We start from the raw sequence: 20,631 nt of genomic DNA on the forward strand, positions 1-20,631 counted from the left end.
TGACTTCGTTGGCGCCAGTGTCAGCAGAGCTCCCACCTTTCTTTCTTGTCAATGACCAGGCGCTGCAAATACTGGGGCAGCGTCCCAGGTAGGTCCGACATGTCGCGGTCCATTTGCGGGCAGAACAGCATTGACCGCTCCACGCTGGCCATCTCCGTCTGGGAGCAGGCGAGACAACATTGAGTTTCTAGCGAATATTTGGTGTAAAGCTTCTTTTGAGAGAACACTTAAATTATACGAGTGAATTCATACTGATCGGTGTACAAAAGGAAAAGCAAGGAATAACAAGTGACACCCTTATGCCAGGGCAGGAGTCACTGATTGTACTGAATGAGAGACTGACTTCAGTTCGCCCAACAAAGCTTTCGAGCAGTGGGTGGTTACTAACGGTGGGCACGAAATTCCAAACATGCAACATATGCGCCAGAAACAAAAGTAAAACAGAATTCCTCGGTGCACCAAAGTCTGCTTATGCTTTGAAGGCAAAAGCATTAGGGCTTAAATAATTCCCCTACCAATATCATCAAAGACTTCTTCATTGCTGATCGTCTTTGCGTCTTTTGTTTCTTTGTAATCATGCACGAATTACTTCAACAAGCAGTCCGGTGACCTTTCACGTCTAAGCTTTCCCAGAAACCAGAATAAGATTTGTCTGTAGCTGGGGCTGCCCTCCTCACGTCCCGTCAAGTTCACCTGCCTCGTGATACATGTCATTAGCGGCACACACACTAGGCTAACGCTTGTTCCGTTGCTAGCAACTTGCCGATGTAGCATGCTGCTAACGCACTCAGCTCCTACTCCGGCAACCTGGGTTCAATTACCACACAAACTCACACGTGTTTTTCACTCTCTTTACGGTGCCGGACATTCTCTGTACCAGGCAACAACAATGCCACTTTTTCACACAATTTGAGACCACAGCCAACTGAATTTAAGGATTACAGTCGACTCGCGTTAATACGAAGTCCACAGGAACTGATGATGATGATGGTTGGAGTTTTTTGGCGCAAGGCCAGCTGGGGCAAAGAGCGCCAAACAAAATCCACAGGAACCGCAAAAAAACTTCAAATTAACAAAAATTCCATAAAAAAAAAAGAGAACGACAGCAGCATTGTTACTAGTCTGCAACACGTCTCCATTCTTGATCCCGTTCAGGATCTCGACTTCGTCCCCAAGACGATTGCACGACATAGGTTGCCACGATAGTTGAGACTTATCCCTAAAATAGAAGCCTGAAGTGTTCCTGCACAAACTGCTTATGCGGCACTGTGTGCAACAAAAAATCCTGGGCCATCTCCACTAATGCGAAACCTGAAGAGGGGCGAAAGGTGCAGTGTATCAGTGTATTCAAAGATGGTAAGTCTCTCTCTTGGGACACAGTGCGCGCTAATTGGGCACCGGAGAAGCGCCGGTGAGAGAAGCGATCGCGCGCTTGCTGAGGCGGTGGCGCCCTCTCTTGTGCTGAACGGAATTCAAGCAATTTGCATGCCCCATCTGCCCTAGCTTGGGGTAGTGGGTGCAATGCCCACACTGGAGGCTCGTCCTCGGTGATCAACGAAGCTCCGGCACCAGGCAAGAATGCTTTTCCTTGCTTCGACCGACCACCCGAACTGAGCAGGCCTCGTGCCGAGAGCGGGAGGGTAGTTGATTGTAACACAAATTAGTCAGTCTACAAACAGCTTCTGCTTGTGCTTGACGATTGCTGAAGCGGACAGGGAGCGTTCCAGAAATCTTTAAATGATGTTAGTGTATTTTGAACTGTTTTATTTATTATAACCTTTTAGTATGCGTTAGGCTGTGGCACAAGGCACTTGAAAATGAGTGTCCTAGTGTTTTAGTACCGTGACCACACGAGATGCCGACAGCCTGAGGCCCAAGGGGCTTTGCCCCTAAAAATTGAGAACTTCTAAAGGGAGCTGCTTATGCTGGCGCTTTGCCAACGGTACGCTGCCTCAGTTGCAATGGTGCTGACATCAGTACAGAACCCGGCGGCGCTGTTTCTGTGCTTGAAAATTCTGAATTTTATTGTTGATAAAAGGACGGTCACTGTGATGCTTTTTATTCCAAATAACTTCCAATTACCGCAGCCAATGTAATAGGTTTTAGCTTCAAATTATCGAACAGTTTCTTCTATGGGATTGCATGTAAAATTGCCGGGACCAGCACATCCCTTCCAATAAAATTAAAATTAAAATTAGGCACCTTCGAATTATCAAGGGCTGACTGTATATGCTTATGTCCCGAATGAAAGGGCATCCTTTAAAAACCTTGAACCAAAACGTTTTCCTGACTGCACCCTTGAAGGTTTGGAAGAAAAATTTTTATACATCTAACAGCCTTATGTATGGTGCCAAAACAAATGCTCAACCATAACAGCAAGCCACGTGGCAACCTAGTTTTAACTGTACGCGAGATGAAAAGAGGTATTCAAAAACTTGTCCCCAGATAAAACAATAATAAAGTGTAGGCTTTCCTATTATTTTGTGCTGTTCTTGAATCCCATGTTGCAAGTTTTTTTTCGTGTGACAGGGCTGCCCCGACACCAATAGCCAAGTTTACGAAACCGAAACGGAGCTGGTAGTTGCACATGATTGAACTTTTGCGCCGCTTTTCAAAACGTCATTTCTTCAGAAGCATGAGCGAGCAGGAAAAATGAATGCGGGCAGTAATGCAGGCACAAAAAATTCCCAGGCCATCTCCACTAATGTGAAACCTGGGGAGGGGCGAAGCATGCAGTGCATAAGTGTATTCTTGGCACCTTGGCATTTTTGCCAACAGAGATGAAACCACTGGGGGGTAGAGGTACACAGCTTTGCTGTAAAAGTCTCGCGTCTTTGAAGCACGAAGCTCTCTCGCGCAAGGCGTAAACACGTGTCCCGGTGTTTTTTAGTACCCGTTACGAAGTGCTCCAGCTTGAGGTGTAAGTGAGCGTCCTGGTGCTTTTTTAGTACGCGTTACGTATTAGCCCGAGGCGTAAACGAGTTTCCCGGTGTTTCAGTACTGTGACTACATGAGACAAACGACGATTGTGACTATGACGACGACAGGAGACGCCAACAGCCCCAGCCCCCAAGGTGTTTCGGCCTAAAACTTTGACCCGTGTAAGAACTTTTATGTAGCTGTGAGGTATTCAGGTCCCACGACATGCATATGAACGGTAGCATCACAGTCAGACACCAAATACCACCACCTCTCAGATTTCAGAAAACTTAGCGCCAAATAGAAATAATTTTTGCCAATTTATTTAGAAATTCCTAGCGGCTACCCCACCATACAAAAGACTGGCTCATATCATACACTCCACAAGAATAAGTGGGCAGTCACTTCAAGGCTTTTCACCTTAGAGAAAAAGGCTGACCCTGCCCTCGCATGCACTCACCCCCATCCTGTGAAAGCTGGCCTCAACCCAGGGCTCGCTCTCCTTCTGCTGCTGCATGAAGCGGAAGGACTTCTCACGGGCCTTCTTGGCCCGGTCTGTCTCCTGTTCGGCAAACCGTACCGTGACCGCTTTGGGCGCCTCCACCTCGTCCTCTTCCTCCATTGCTGCATGGGCCGCATAAGTTCATCACAGAGTCCAACCACAGCAATGATAATGAGAAGAGCAAACAGACGCAGCCTCACATTTCTAAGGAACACCTCTGAATCAACCCCTCCCTACGATTGCAGCCAAAACCGGTTATGATAGAACTTTCCACAATGCTTGCCCAGATAATTTGCAAAAGCACAAGTTCACACCCACTATGATAAAACGTATTCGGATGGTGGACATGCTAAAGAGCTTAAGAAAAATCGCTTACTGGATGCATACCTTTACCTATGCAAAATGTCTAAAGATATTCTGTGGCATTTTTTTTCCTATTCGTTAAATGCCCATCTCCCACTATCACACTGGCAGGTAAACTTTGTTCGAAAGTGCACTTGATGGAGAGACAAGAGAGAGCAGGGAAAAGCTGTACAATGAAACAAACGAAAAAAAAAAAAATTGTAGTGTCGATGCCTGAACGAACTTTGGTCATTTCAAGCCTGTACACAGTTACAAGGAAGGAATTTGCAGACTTTTAAATAAACAGACTGATTCCAGCATGAATCAAACCATACTGACCAGGCACCAAAAAGCTGAAAGAATGAAGCAATCTAGTTCTTGAGAGAAAAAAAAAAAAATTGGTAAAAAAGAGCTCACCATTACTCTAATCCAGCTGAATAACCTTAGAGGAGTGGTGAGACGAAATTTCAAAACTGAGAGAGCTACGCAAAATGCTTCCTTTTATCAGGAGATATCTCCCAGCAAGTTTCAGCAGTAACTGTTCAGTATAAAATATTTTGAATACGTTTTACTCTCTGCCTGCATGAGAAAGCCCAGAGCGGGTCAGCATGACATCATCTGCTCCTTGCCCCAAACTGCCGAAGTCGGGGCTCCCGTGATGTAGCCGACGAGCTGGCTGCGGTTGGTACGCGCTGCTACACCTTGTGTATCCCATCATGGTTTTGCGACTGACGTCATGCTGCCCAGGCGCGTGGGGATGGTGAAGATTTCGGCCGGTCTGGGCATGCGCATGTGCTCGCTCATGTGCGCGTCCAGACTGGCGACAAGAATGTTGACGTCACGGGTGCCCTCCAGCCATGGCGGCCGCTCGGTGTTCGTTTTGTCGAAACCGAAACTGACACGATCAACCGTCTAATGCGCCATTCTAAGATTAGTGGGCTTGAAGGCACCCGTAGAAGCAGGGGGGGGGGGAACGTAACACTAAAATCTAAAATTTTGTGCGAGTACTCCCCTCCCCCTCCCTTCCTCCCCCAAAAATAAACATACATCAAACTAGCATGCTCCGTTTAATTCTTTATTGTTTATACAACGTAAAGAAATTCTTTTCCGAGTGTGTGACAAGGTGGGAAAAACACGGGCAATAATCGTACCTGCTTCGGCTGCCTTGGCCTTGGCGTCAGACAGATCCAGGTGTGAGTATCCTGGCCGCATTTGGAGGATGGCGTTGATTGGTGACAGGTGAAGCTCGCCTGGAAGCACAAAGGGGTGACAACATCGTCTGAATTCAAACGACACTCGGACAACTGGAAGACGCGTAGTTTACGTAACACTACAGCAGTGAAGGACGTCTAATGCTGGAGTACAATAAAATTTCAATTGAAGGAAGCAGCTCTCACTTCAGGGGGGATCACCTGATCACACTCCTATGGGGCTTATTCGTGACCCACGGGTTTTTTAAAAAGCATCGAGTACCGATACAAAAGGTTTTACAATTTTATCGAAATGTTCCTAATGGCAAAGTCTGCTTCGTTCAGAAATATACTACCTACTTCTCTGCTGAAAAGAAACAAGAAATGCACTTTGGTTTGTTCCCTTTTCACTAGATGGCACTAGCTGTCTGGCAAGCAAGCGTTTTATACTTAAGCAAGTCTTTTTCAGTGCAGAAGTGACATATCTTTAAAATAAACAAACTACCCACCGCGGTGGCTCAGCGGCTAAGGCGTGGTGCTGTTGAGCACGAGGCCACGGGTTCGAATCCAGGCCGCGGCGGCTGTTTTTCTGACGGAGGCGAAAAGCGAAAACGCCCCTGAGTACGAGATTGCGGCGCATGTTAAAGATCCGCAGGCGGTCAAAATTAATCCGGAGCCCTCCACTGCAGCGCGGCTCATCGCCTGCGTTGCATTGGCGCGTTAAACCCTACAAGGGTAAAAATAAATAAACTAGGCTGCTGTGAACATTTATAAGTACAGTAAAAGCTCATTAATTCGAACTCAAAGGAGATCATAAAATTATTCGAATTGAGCGGAGTTCGAATTTGCGGACTGGCGCTAGAATGAATGGACATCGCGCCCTACTGTGCGGGCAGAACACAAAGAAGCCACCTCTGAACTCGTTATTGATTAATTGTAGGGTTTAACGCGCAGACGCAGCGCAGGCGATGAGGCGTGCCATAGTGGAGGGCGCCGGATTAATTTCGACCAGCTGGGGATCTTTAACATGCGCTGAAATCTCGTACTCACGGGCGTTTTCGCTTTTCGCCTCCGTCAGAAAAGCGGCCGCCACGGCCGGGAATCGAACCCACGACCTCATGCTCGGCAGCACAACGCCTTAGCCACTGAGACACCGGGGCGGGTCTGGACTCGTTATCCCGAACTAGGCACTACTACACGTTTGTGGAAGGTGATTTCATTAATAATGAAACAGCTCATACTCGAAAACACGTTTATTTACATGGCAGGGTCAAGGAAATCGAAATTAAAAGTAATCGTCCGCTACGGAAGCAAAATCAACTGTTGCCGCAGCGTTCAGTCTGGGCCGACTTCTTGTTTGAGCAACAATATAAACCAGGAGATCCCAGTTCGAATTAACCGTTCTGGATACCGACACGTTCGAATTACCGGGAGTTTCCCCCTGTTGAAATATACAGGGCTGTGCTGGGAACAGGGCGGCAGTTCAAATTAACTGAGTTCAAATTAACGAGCTTTTGCTGTACTCGTCAGGCTTTTCCTACTGGTGCACGATGGTTTTTAAGCACGTGGGTCACGAAGCAGTAAGTAATGTTAACAGGCGAGTCCCCCATAACACGTTCCTGCCCACGCTTATTCAGATCAATAGTATACTATCGACACATTTTTAGCGATTTGGACGATTCTACACGCGACTTTTTGAATTACATTAGCAGCACTGATCATCGGATTTCAGCACCAAAAGCGAAAATGCGCCAAACTGGCCCAGTACCTGACAACCCTAGCTCAATACAAGCCCCAGAAAAAGCAGAAGTATCGAAACTGTAAATTGTGCTATGAACAAGAAACCGTGCCGCAGAAAACCGATGTTTACTGTGTTGCATGCGTGGCCAACCGATGCTTCGAGGAACTGCTTTGAAGTGGCACAAAACCCACTAGTGCTAACATGTTTTTTTTTTGTAAGTCAAGAAATTTTACACTTAGGTATTTGATATTTGCAAGAGTTTAGCACTGACAGTATATGTGCAAAATGTATATATTAAATTTTTTGCGTGTTTTTTTCTGTGTGGAGCAATACCGATGTTTCTTATATTTTTTTGTGTTTGTCTCAAAACTTTTTTGTACACCTTTTCTTTTTTTCTTATTTTTCAAATAAGAATTCCTGTTTTAAACAATTACTAGTGCGAAGGAAATTTACACCTCTACAATTTGATACCGTACACTTATACGTTGCATTTTTTTTCGACCGGGAAAAAGTTTTTTTGCTAGACTACTCAAAATCACTGCTTTTCCCATGGGCAGGAAAATGTTGAAAGGGAGCCTTCACTACGCCAAAAAAAAAAAAAGGCTAAATGAAATTACTGCAATTTTAAAAAAGAAAATAAAACAAAACCTTTACATAAGCTTTTCGTAAGCTTTTCGTAAGCTTTTACAGTGCAAATTTTCCTTCTTACATGGCTTTTACCACCTTGTGAAAACGACGTTTCATCTTTGCGGCCGTCACAACTAGTCACTTTGCTTTGAGGGGGTGTTAAGCCGGAGGTTTTTATGTCTCGTACAGAGGCTTAACAAAAAAGGGGTGCAATATATGTTACAAGTGCTGCACAGGCGCAAAACCTAAATGTTTATGGCCCACATATCGTTTCTCATATTGCCATTTCTTTCTTCCTTTCTTTGGCTACTTCGTTGTAGTTCCACTTCTCGGTGTCTTGTTTTTTTCTTGTTTTTTCTTAGCTAGCACCATTTGCAAAAGCAGAAGAAAAGTAATAGCTGAACTGACATTTTCTTTCACTGGCTACAGAAAAAAAATTTAAATCTTTTCGCATGGAAGAGAGGCAGGTGTAACAATACAATCATAATCTTATCCGAAAATACACGCAACATGCAAACACCAGGTGCCGATCAAATGTAAATGCAAGGTTTGTGGAAGCCTGTTGTTCTCGCAACCAATCATTCCACAGGTTGCCAAAACTGGCAACGTTCTCAGGCAAAAAATAAAAATAAAAGCGGGGAAAAAAAAAATGTGAGCCAATCCACTCTGTGAATGCGGTTGGACACCGAAGCCGTGAACAACACCCACAACGCTTAGCCATGCGACGTCACTTGAATCTCTAAAAGAGTGAAACCAGAGACAACTGAAATGCACTTAACCACACGTTTTATTACTTATAGAGAAATTATTTGCTAAGGTTAAATCAATGCATGATTCATGGACAGTGGTTGGTTGAGTTGCATTCGTGAAGCATATGAGTGGAAACTCTTCTTCTAAAAATTAAAGGAAGCTTGAACCCAGTGTTAGACAACCTCCCCTCTCCTCCGTCTCCGCCACCTCAGACGGAGGCGATGAGATTGGCGGCAAATACGGAGGAGAAGTGAGATGCCATGCGTTGGTGTGAGCTTCCTTTAATTTGTATACCTCCTAGCACATGCGCAAGGCGCGCACACAGCCGCTACACGTGCCGTGGGTGGAGCGCACAGCGGCACAAGAGGTTGCTTAACACTATCACGTGGCATTCAGCGAGAATGCAAATGTGCTTGGTAAATGCACCGTCTGTCTCCCCTGTCTCCGCGTGGGCTCGTAGCTCAATCGGTAAGACAACGGGCTCTCGCTCCGTTACTCTATTCATTCCAGGTTTGATTCCTGGCAGTGCCAGTAACTTCTTTTATTTGTTCGCGGGAGCTTTCTGTTGACACCCATGATTGTGACAGAACCCTTGGGTGGGTAGAGGTAAAAAGCTTCACTTTAAAACAAGCTGCGAGACAAAAATGCAGGAGGCTTCTTACCTGGCCTGAGAATTCCAATGGCATAATTTTCGGCAGCGCTTGATGACTTTGTTGACGTCAGGATTTGCCTATCCATCAGGTTGCTGCTCACGACGAAACAAGGGAAAAAAAAAAAAAAAAGCAAGTAAGCAAACATGACCTGTGGTTGCAGAAACAAAGTGTCATACGTTTAAAACAAAACAAAAAGAATATCACTCTCAAGTGTGCCACACAATTCTCCTCCCCTTCCCCTGTCAAAACACAGCAAAAAATTCCTCGGGGAACTTAAGCCTGCTTACATTTTTGAAGGCAAAAACATTATGGTTTCCCCTGGCGATACTTATCAGACTTCTTTATTGCTATATCACGTGTGCGTTTCTTTCTAAGCCTCTTGGGTCTTGGGGCCAATTGCTTCGACAGGGAAAACGGCAACACTTCATGCCCCAGCATCCCCAGAATCAGAGGTCACCGAGGCTGGGGAACCCCTGTTCTACTCACACGCCGTCACGTTAACCTGTCAGTGCCACATGCATCATAGAGTTTCATACAATAGTAACAAGAGTGACTGGCGCTAGTGTCAACGCGAACTCTGAGGCGGCGCTTACCCTTCGATAAGAATGATGGGTAGTTCTGGAACAAGACTGCATAGGATCCAAACGGGCCTATGGCTGCGCACATTGTGTTTTTTGACAAAAAAAAACTCTTATTGCCTGGTTCGTTGTTTACAAATTACTTGGCGAACAAGAACGCTAGTGACCAAAAACAGGTTTCGTACAAAATAAAACGGCGTGTTAAATAAAAAGCAGACGCGGAGTCAAGGAGGTTTGCGGAGTAGGTTTGCCATTTGCCGCCAACTGCAGCGGGATGCAGGACTTCTTTAATTAAAAACTATATGTAAAAGTTTTGGCGGTCACTAAGAAAAGTTTTGCGCTCATAAAAAAAAACAATTACCTTTGTAGAAGTTATTCTAGCCTGAATTAGTGACATTCATCAAGCTGCTTTCCTATCAGTCGCCGGTACTGTTGGTCTACGCTGTAGGAACCGGCGTCCACACAAAAAGTGTGCCTGTTTCCCACAGTTTGCAACCGTCGTCAGCTTTGAGAATACATTGCTCTTCCGAACAAGCAGCGCCACTACTCCTAATTCACAGGCAACTTTATCACATGCAGCGCCGTCATTTGTGTTTTCGTGCTCGTTGTGCCGGCAATAAATTGATAATCCACCCGATTCACAACTCTGGTTATAAAACACTTCCACTCAGGGTGGCGTCAGTCCGTGTGCGACATTCAGTTCAAAGAGAAACATATTTTTGAACGCTTCTTCCAACATAGGCAAATGCGTCCTTGCAAGTCCAAAACGAAAACGAAACTGGCTGAACGATATAATCCATAATAACTTCCGCAAGCCATCGAGTGCCCATCCGAATCCAGAACTACCCATCACGCCCATCGCGGCGGCCGATTGCAGCGGCAGATTCCTCTATAGTTGTTATTGTATGAAACTTTATGACATGCACTAGCCTATCTCCTGTTCCACCTCTGGCAACATGCTGAGCTAGGGAAGTGGTAATGCACTCAGCTCCTACCCTAGAACCCAAGTTCAATTCCCATACGAACTGAAACACGTTTTTCATTTACTTTTTGCAGAGGCAGCCATTTTCTGTACCAGGCAACAACAAGATCACCATTTTACACGCAGTGGGGTGGAAGGCTTTCACTTCAAAATGAGAGGTGGGGTGGAGACGGGAAGAGGGGGGGTGCGGGCTTGCCGACGCGCCCGATCACTCCTGTGGGCGCCCAGCGAGATGGGAAAATGAAATGCAGAGACCACATACAGACATCTGGCCACTAGAGAAACGCTACTTTTTGCGCACTGCTTGCCATGAATGGGACTCCATTTTCTAAATTGGTGAATACCAATTCGGTTGTGTTTTCAGAGGTATCACAAAAGGCGGAAGTAGCAACTGCTTCCTATAAATAGCGATTACAAAAGTTCCCTCAGTTTTTTCACAATTCTAAAACTTACTGAACTAATTAATTTAAATCAGTATAAATGGGAATCACTAGGCTCACATGCCGAAATGAGCACATCAGGATCGCTAGGTTCCACTGCCGCACCCTTCTCGACACTCAATCCCCTCCAATTTCTTCTTTCCGCCGACGCGCGGCCGGGCTACAGTGGTGGCATCCACCGCTCTGGCCCGGCCGTGGCCGATGCTGCTGCGTTCGGGACGCTGCCCGCGCGAACCCCAGGTAACGGCTGGCATAATCTCTGGTTTCACTCTTTGCAGAGCCACGTGTGTGAATTCCAGCGACGTCGCATGGGCCATGCAGGGAAGGCACACTCCGTCAGGTGGAGCTAAGCTTAATCCTAAAATTCGCCGGCTGCGCTTTGTTCGCGGTGCGGCCTGCGACTGCTCGCCTAAAATGTAGCAGTTTTAGCACTGAATTGTTGCGGGTGTCATTTACAGCTTTGCTTTCCAACCACCTTCACAACGTGGACTGGAGCCAATGTTTTATCTGTTCCCTCTGTAACCTACACCAACCGATCAATTAATCGATTAATGCCATTAATAAAGAACGAATAATGTTAGGAATAACACTCGGGGACAAGAAACGAGCTACCTGGATCAGAGAGAACAAAACTAGAGTTGACGACATCATAGTTCAAATAAAGAAAAAGAAATGGACTTGGGCTGGCCATGTAGCGAGATGAACCGACAACCAATGGACAATTAGGGCAACAGAGTGGATACGAAGAGATGGGTCTGGAAGAAGGGGAAGGCCAATAACATGATGCAGGGATGAAATACGGAATTTCAGGGTAAACAGTGGACTCAATTAGCACAGGACAGGATCGGTTTGAGGTCAATTGGTTGAGGCCTTCGTCCTGCAGTGGACCTGAGCAGGATGATGATGATGATGATGGTGATGATACCTGCCAATAAACCGGATTAAAATTTTCAGTCAATGCTCCGCCCTAATGTGCCTTCCTACCTTGGGAACAGGGGCTTGTCCTTGCAGTCGGAGCGACCATCGCTTGCACGAATGGCGTTCTCGGCGAACTGCTCGCCGCGAGCCCTGTCGTAGCTCGGGTCGTGCGTGTCCAGAGCATACTCGAGCTCCAACTGTCAACGACACAGTGAATGGCAATCAGTGTCCCCGCTCTAAACCACACCCTGACGATAAACGGACCGCAAATCAAATGCCAACGATTTTATCCCTACAAGCGATAATGCGTAAAAACCGCAGCCTGGAGTTATCAACCAGTCACGCCAGGTTTGATTCAAACAGTCAGTGTCCAGATGGTGATTCATGCAGAAATGCAAATGTGTGTGTGTGACATTATGGATCAAATCTTGGCTGCCCATCGTCAATGATTCACCCAACAGAAAATGGATTAAAATACAAGAACAAACATTGTAAGCGGCCACTAAATCTAAACAATGAAAGTCATCAAATTGGAAGCAACAAACATACAACCCTAACTGTACAACGCTGTCACTTATAAATCACAGAACCAAAGTGGCAGTTTTTCCTTCGCAGTACGCTTAACATTCAAGTAGGTGATCTCCAGTTTTACGTTACGTCTGAGGGAATTTTTTTATGGGCACATTCATATTAGAATGTTTTAGAAATATAAATAAGTATAAAGATCTGCGAAAAACTGGCTCCGGCATCGAGGAGGGTGCGAAGGAAAATTTGACATCCACCCCAAAGCAGCCTGGACCAGGACGAATTTTTCTTCAACTGTGAAATTTCTGAGAAAGCTGCACAGCTTTCCTTTGTAGCCGTACAGCCGTACAGCTGCATTGCAGTGGATGTCAAAATTTCCTTCGCAGAAAAACTTACTCCACCTTGGGGATTTCCCCTAAATCTGGTCGATTAACATTGAGGAGGGTGTTGGTATACCTGTATTACAACAATTTAGCGAACTTAGACAGGTACAGGGACATCACAAAATTAGCCTTATAACACACCTCTCAAGCAGACCATTCGGGAGGAAGAGGGGGTTGTGAATATATGTTTTGGAGATTTAAACAGAGGCCTCTAAAATTTGCAAAATCCACTGCAGGTTTTTAACACTTTCCCAACCTTTAAGTAGTCTGCGTTGTTTTCGCCAAGATTATAAATGGGGAGAATTACGGCAAATGAATTTAAGCTCGAAGCAAGCCCTCCCCGAGATTTTTACTGCCAAACAATGTAAATTTGGCATTTCTGGAGTTACTTTAGCACAACGCCTTAACCAATGAATCCCCGCAGCAGTTGGAAAAAACAAAACAGGGTTTCTGAAAATCTGCACTCAGTTGGACTACGCCTGATGTTACTAGGTACCTTTTGTTGCTTGGGTTTCACCCGGGCGCCGATGCATTTGTCGTCCGCGTATTCTTGCTCCGTCGACTGGTGAGGGTACTGGAGGAGGTACAGCTGGTTCGCGAGGGCCTTCGAGATGTAGACGTCCAGCTGGAAAGCACAAAGAGGTCAGGTTTTAGCTCGGGAGGTTCTTGAGACATTCAATGCTACGCAAGAAAGAAGATAAATAGAAAAAGGCACAACACAGATAAAAAGATATCTACCCTTTTTCTAGAAGACGACTGCACACACACAGTGGGTCACTGGACTGATTGATCAATTGATTCATTCACTGAATAAACGTTTAATAAAAAGCACCAATGAGTCACCTGTACTGTGAGGGGACTTGCCAATCGGGCAAGCCCAGATCCTCAGGAAGGCAAAAAAAAAAAAAATAAAATGTAAGGTTAACTTTTATTTTGGAGGTGTTGATAAGAAGAGAGTGCGATGATAGGTTAGAGAAGCACTCATGCAAGTGCAATAAGATTGAACACACTCCAGCTCCATTCCTTCTTCACTAACCAGAGTGGTGGAATTCCTTTAGATGACACATTACGAGGGGACCATTACCCCATTGCATGTCATTATACTCCGACGTCTACTCATTCCCCAAAAGCTAAGGTCCATTAAAAGCTTTTTCACAAAGGGCCGCACATGTCTGCCATCACAGCATCACTTTGCTGCCTGGATTCTCTTTACAAGCAAGTACAGACTGGCCCAGACTTTTTAACACAATCACAGCCATACCTGTCCATCGACCTACCTGAACACTGTGACAAATTATCGTGCAGCATAATAAAACGGGGCTTTCCCTTTTTTCTGCATGTGCTTACTCCTTCAATGGAGTCCTCAAAGGGGCCATGAAGACAAAATGCAAATAAGAGTCGTTCGAAAGATCGCCTAGTTAGAACAAGTCTGACACCACTTTTAACATAAACTTCACTCAACTAAGCTATATAATGTGGAAAACAGGGAAGCTATATAATGTGGAAGTAGGGACCCACCAGCTACTTATGACATGACTATATGACTTATGACTATAAGCTTGCAGAACAAGCTATTGGCACTTAAATTTAGTGCAGAACCTTTTAATAGCAGTAAGAGTGGTGGGGTAAACAATGAAAGTTACCAACAAACACATAAACATAGGAAGCAGTTAGCGCAGCACTTCGCTAGACGACACTGCCTAAACCGGCGCAAACACAGCCGTTAGGCGCATTGGACTTCTCTGACACGACACTGGCCAATTGACATAAGCGGCCTGGCCACCTACGTAACCCTGTTTGTCGAGCCATACCCGATGTTTCACGAAACGATCACGTTCACGACTGGGCGATTTGACAAAATTTCCCAGTCATGTTTCTTTGCGATTGCTTACTAAGTCCGTGGCCGCCAATCGCACAAACAAGATTCTGTGACATCACAGAAAAATCACTAGAAAGTGCCTGGGGATCCGCCACTGCTTCATATATTTTCCTTAACATCTAGATTATTCACTTGAAGACTATGACAAAATTGCTGTCATTGCGATTGGGACCACGTGGTCCTCTTAATGAACCAGACTTGTATTTTGTTTTCGTAGCACCCTTAAGTACGCTTACGTGCTTTGAATACGAAAACACTAGGACTCTCCCTGGCAATACCTTACACCTGTGCCACAGGTGTACATGAAAAATGACATTAAGTGCTTAATGCCATTAATTCACTGCTACACGCAAAAATCTAATTCCATTCGCTCTAATGTAATTTTTCGTTTCGGGAGTTCTCACAACTCATTCGCCTTCACGAACGCCTTAAATCTGCCTACTCTCGAACGCAATGAGCCCCAAATGAAACCAATGAAACTCTCAGCACCTGCGTGTTGACGTGGAAACATAGCTGAACTTCGAAATAAGACGACTCTTTGTGCACCCTTGGTGGCAAAGTTCTCAAGAAAATGAAGTTCATTAAAACAGCGGCAAAAGGCAAAACATCGTGCTACTCGTCGTTTTGAATTTTTCGGATTTGGCTACTGCTGGCAGGCGACGGCAGCTGCTGAAGCCCCTTTCAGAAATGCTCACACCACTTTTTAGAAAACATTATAACGTTTTCCATCACAAACATTTTTAACACTTGTAAGACGTTTTTCTCTACGTTAAAGGCTTCTAAAATATGACTGCCTTTCTCTTTTTGGTCACTATCACTATCATACCTAACACATTCACTGCGTTAGCATTTTCATGTATAGCACAGCCCACCCAAATAATGTCACTCGGTTCACTCAGTAGCTTAGGCCGTTAAACAATGTCATTTTTCGTGTGTGTGTGTGGCATGGGTATTATTAGCTCCACAGGACTGCCAAAATACAGATTCCCCACCCAAATAATGTCATTCGGTTCACTCGGTAGCTTAGGCCGTTAAACAATGTCATTTTTCGTGTGTGTGTGGCACGGGTATTAGCTCCACAGGACTGCCAAAATACAGATTCATAGCTTCTCAACACGGCGTGCCGCAAGGTCTGCGGGTCTGGTAAGCAGTGAAGATGAAAACAGGAAAGCGAAAAAAATTCCCCGCATTTCCCCGAGGGGAAGAATGTGAAAGTGCGAATGCACGAGTTGAATTTGCGCGGTTCGGTAATGTTCGCGAAAGAGAGATCACACACACACACACAACTACAAAGAAAGAAAGATGCACTTATTCACAGACACCTATTTGTGTTGTCGTTGTACTCGATTGCTAGAGCGGATCTCAGCTTTGAAATTTCGTGTCAGTACTCCTTTAAGCGGGTGCATTAGCCCTTCTCACGCCCGATTCCTGGCCAATCCCCCACGTGCATATGTGCCATGTCAGCGGCCAGGCAGCGCGCGCCCATCTCCCCCCGTTGCCAAGGAAGACGAGGAGATTCCTGGCCAATCCCCCACGTGGGTATGCTATGTGGACATCACCGGTGGACGCAGGTTCAGGGTCGCTTAAGAAGTGCATTCGCACTTAAAAGATGCACACACGACGCAGCAGTAAGGAAGTCTCTGACAGGCATTGCAAGGGGAAGCCATACTACTATCGCATTTGAAGCACGTGAGCAGACTCGAGTGCTTCGAGGAATTTTCTTATTAAAAGAGTTAAAATGGTCAATGTTTGACACAGCATTTCGCGAATAAAAAACTAAAACACTGTCACCTATGTGAGCTTTGTTAAGGTTGATTGATTGTGGGGTTCGCGCCGACGCAATGCAGGCAATGAAGCGCACCGTAGTGCAGGGCTTGGGATTAATTTTGACCACCTGGGCATCTTTAACGCGCGCCGAAATCTTGTACACACGGGCTTTTTTGCCTTTCACCTCCATCAGAAAAGCGGCCGCCGCGGCCGGGAATCGAACCCGCGACCTCACGCTCATCAGCACAATGTCTTAGGCACTGAGGCACCACGGCGGGTGAGCCTTTTTTTTTTTAAGGCACAGCCTAGAACGGATTACCGAAAGGGGTTGCTAAGTTCAAATGTGTCCAGTCATATGGAGCAAAATGAGCCTGATTTTCAGAAATATTTGTACATATTCCTTGAGCCTGATTTTCAGAAATATTTGTACATATTCCTATGGTCAGCTAGACGTTACTCTCTGTTTTAAAGACTTTTACATAAACAGCAACTGGTCTTATTGCTGGAACTTATTTTTACGCAATAAACAGAAAACAGTCCCAAAAAAGAAGCAGTCAGATGTGTCTGTCAGCCTCCTGCTTTTTTTTCGTCTCCGTATTTTATTTCTGCATTTGTCAGCAAAAAGTCTGCTACTATTCTTGCTAAATCTTAAGGCTATCAGCAAGCTATACATACCTTGTACATGACATCACCCAAGCCGTTTCTGGTGAACCACTTCCAGCTTTCTGAGCCCTCCCCAAGGTAAAAGGATCACACAAGTGTGCAGGATTCTGGTGTGGATGTGATTCGAAAACATGCAGCTGCCCTAGCTGACGTCAATGCAAGCCATGTTTCCAAAATAACAGCGAAAACTTTCGTTAATTGCTCAGTCATCAGCACAGACAAAGTTGAGCACATGACTGTCCCGTCGTTTTTTTTTTTTTTTTTTTTTTTTTTTTTTTTGAACAGCCCAACTGAAGTTACTTGTGATTAAGTTTGTGCTGCCGAAAGTAGAACAAAAACATCTGATCATATTTTCGCGCACACTTCGTTGCGTTTGAGCAGTAACGGCACGAAAACGGAAGTCAAGGCAATATTATGAGAGCGTGAACGTCGATTACAGTTACTTTTTTGTGCCTTAGCATATCCGACTTCGTTTCAACAGAAGCGCCCTTCTGAAAGATCACCGTGCAGACAGCATCGAGAGATTTTCGTGCCGACGAATGTACCACAAGCGCGACCAGCATTTAACCGACTGCTCGAAGAAACAAAAAAGATTGCTTTTAAAAGCTTCCGCTTCCCGAATCCGAACCGAACCGGTGTCCAGAGAGGCATGTGCGTGCAGTTGTTCGACCGTAGGCTACGCTTCAAAGGAGGCTATGGCTTAGCTGACATCGCTATGAAGACTATACCATAACTAGCACTGCTGTCAATCTGCTTCCTAACAACGCAGCAAACGCTGACTCTCAGAAACACACTCGATTTTTTCCAGCATTCCTAAACCCCATGACAGTGCCATGTGCCACGGAAGGCAATGTAAACGGTACTAGGAGAGTAATAAGCGTTGACTAAGATCTTGGCAAACCCCCGCCCAAGTATGCAAGGTGCACGAAACATGAAAGAAAAATTGCATCAGTACCTCTTGAACGACCTGATCATCGTCTTCAACGCCGTTCGTCGCAGTAGAAGCCATGGAAGCCGCTACAGTGTTTTTGAAGGATGCAGCTGGGGACAGCGTGCTCGCTGCCATATCCAGCGTTTGGCTGTATCCTTACGCCGCTCCACTAGCTCCACCGTGGCGCGCGCTCAGCGTCGACTTCCGCGATGCCCACCAGGGGCGCTGTGGCGTGCTTCACCTGAAAAACTTATCGTACTTCGCGCCGTTCAGCTCGGTTGCAGATAAAAAACTAATAACTAGATGAGTCTTGTGCGGTCTTCGAGCTGCATTTCGAACCAAGGTTTATTATCAGGGACTTCGTGCACCTAATAGACGGCAGAGAGAAGCCGATGCTGCCGGAAAGCGCCGCCCCTGATTCTTCCGAATTTGCCGCAGTCCGAAAATGACATGGAATGGAACCGAAATGGACATGCAGCCGGGAAAAACAATAGCTGAGGCACACACGAATTCATTCTTTATGTGTATTTATTTATTTAACTCCGGGCACAGTTTCTCTGGGCGCCCCTCTTCTGGCCAATCCCCCTGAGTGGGTATGAAATGTACCCTCTGGCACCACGTACCATTGACTGTTCGGAATTTCCGCCGGCTTGCTGTCCGCGCTTCACGTGTCGACCCTCGGCTAACGTCGCCGTTTTCCATTATATTTATTCTTTCTTTCAAGGGTGGACTGCGCAGATTCAACAGTATAATAGTTGTCGTTTGTTTTTAAAGACTTTTAGATGCGACGCATCTCTTGCTCTGAGGTGTCCCCCCTCCGTCGTCGTTGACACGCCGTCCGTCCGCATCCCTCCTCCGTTCTTCTCTCCGACAGTTGTGCGCAACAGCTGTGCGCAACGCTCTCACTCCGTCTTATTATCATAAACAACAGCTGCGTGCGCGCGCTTCGCTCGCTTCGCTCCGCTCCTGTCGCGCGGCGACGCGCGATGTGCGCAAGTGCGCGCATGCATGCGCGATCGACTCTCCTCCGTTGTCTCCTCTCCTTCAAGCGCTGTGAATATAAAGCGGGTATCGCGCTGCGGCGGTTCGCCCATCTTCCCGCGTATGAGATCACTCGCATGTGATGGAAATGCATCATACGCGTTCACAACACGTTTCACCTGATTTAGAGAATTAACCCATCGGAAACACGACCACCTGAACCCCCCGATGCGTCGCATCACACCAGGGTTCCCTCGCGGGAAGATGGGAGTAATTTTCCCAAGTGTTGAAGCATGCATCACCTTCCTGACCTTAACGGAGTGCTTTATTGCTCGTCGACTTACCTTGAAGAAGGTGTTGTACTCTATGGCGTTGTCATGGCCGAAAAAAATTTGTTCCTCTGCGATAAAATGGCTACTGGAAAACGCATCATAAAATGTCAGGAAGAATTCTAAGAATTTCAAATTTCTGGCACTTAATTACGAAAAAAAAAAAACCGGCGCGGAGGCTCAGTGGCTAAGGCGTTATGCTAAACCATGGAGGAAAAAAAAGCTTAGGAGAGGCCCCCAGCTATCCCCGCGCATTGGCAAAAGTGTGGAGGAAGTCACGTGTTTTCGGCGGCCATTGTAAGTAGCGTTAGCAACGGCGTCCTAGCAACAGCCCGCCCGCCGTTCGCCAGTCATGGAGGAAAGGCAGCGCCTGCCTTGTCGTCCGATTGCGAAGATTGCTGCTTCGCTTTGCTGCGCTGTGGTCTTGCGGAACTCGAAAAGGATGCTGCGAGTTGCGACAGCTGCGCCGATGGGAATATGTCATTTAATTTCTACTTGCAAGTGCACCTTGTACCGCGTCAAGCTATTGCTCCGGTCGCGATCACGACGCGCCTATTGAAGTGCAGATATCGTGAACGCGCCGTCCCGTCGTACGCGCGGACACCCGTCTGGTAGATTTTCGGGAAGTGATACACGTGTGCAGTACGTAGGCGACTTGCAACCGAACGATTCGCAACTCAATTTTTTGGTTATCGCCGCCGCAATATATAGTTTGCTAGGCCGGCAATGCGCGGCAGTGCTTTTGCAACTGTTACAAGGTAGATTCCCAGTTGATATAATTCCATCGTCCTATTACCTTAGTAGGTGTCCGTCTGTTGACTGGAAGAGTGCTGGATCTGGAATCTGGATCTTTTTGTGGTCTCGCTCTGGATTTCGATTTTCAACGCTTCATACTGCGAGGTTAGTGTATGAAAGTTTTCAACTGATATCACCTTGAATTTATTGTCACAGAGACAAGTTGAAACTTGGCGAAAAAAAGTTTATTGACGCCACCCACCCTCTCATTTTTTTTTTTACTCAATAAAATGTTTTGCCTCCTCCTCCTGCTCCTCCTCCTCCTCCTTCGCAAAAAATTCTATCGAAGGCACGCGAACAACGGTAAAAACATTCCACAATTTTTTAGCGTGAAATCTGCATGAAGTACTGCTTACCTATATATATAGAACGGCCGTTTAATTGACTAGTCATCTCTGGGATTGCCAGTGAAACTGCAACGCAAACTTGGGCACTTTCCAGTCCGGTAGCCGCATGGCGTTCGCCCACTGTTTGCGGCGTTCTCCATCGCTTGGGCACCTATAAACGGCGGCGATTGCAAACAAAGGATGAATGCACACCAATGTACAGCAATACTTGTCAGCGGAATGATGCACTAACCGGTGGAAAGTGACGCCCAATTCCTTGGGTACCGATCGCGACTTGCAGCCTGGCACCGAGCATTGCGGCATTGTTAGAGCGAGCCGCTTCGCAAACCTGCTGCGGCCACACTGAAGACGTGTAACAGTGTAACCGCGCGTTTAGGTTCACGGTCACG

At 46.1% G+C, this 20,631-nt stretch overlaps 1 protein-coding gene across 2 annotated transcripts in view; it reads right to left on the bottom strand.

Annotated features, from left to right (window-relative positions):
* Positions 1 to 17,978, bottom strand: part of LOC144138499 (DNA-directed RNA polymerase III subunit RPC5-like) — a 38,303-nt gene extending 20,325 nt beyond the window's left edge. Inside the window, exons 1-7 of one of the 2 annotated variants that reach the window (XM_077670807.1) lie at positions 17,815 to 17,978; positions 13,047 to 13,175; positions 11,709 to 11,839; positions 8,734 to 8,816; positions 4,915 to 5,013; positions 3,380 to 3,543; positions 37 to 158 (exon numbers count right to left, since the gene is read on the bottom strand). In XM_077670807.1, the coding sequence (XP_077526933.1) occupies positions 37 to 158; positions 3,380 to 3,543; positions 4,915 to 5,013; positions 8,734 to 8,816; positions 11,709 to 11,839; positions 13,047 to 13,175; positions 17,815 to 17,925 (839 nt within the window). In that variant the 5' untranslated portion in view covers positions 17,926 to 17,978. The remainder of the gene's footprint in view (positions 1 to 36; positions 159 to 3,379; positions 3,544 to 4,914; positions 5,014 to 8,733; positions 8,817 to 11,708; positions 11,840 to 13,046; positions 13,176 to 17,814) is intronic. The other variant, XM_077670806.1, reaches the window with a different exon arrangement.
* Between the last annotated feature and the right edge of the window lie 2,653 nt (positions 17,979 to 20,631).

Source organism: Haemaphysalis longicornis, unplaced genomic scaffold, assembly GCF_048455015.1.
Source record: "Haemaphysalis longicornis isolate Haplotype H1 unplaced genomic scaffold, Haemaphysalis longicornis Haplotype H1 scaffold_5, whole genome shotgun sequence".
NCBI lineage: Eukaryota > Metazoa > Arthropoda > Arachnida > Ixodida > Ixodidae > Haemaphysalis > Haemaphysalis longicornis.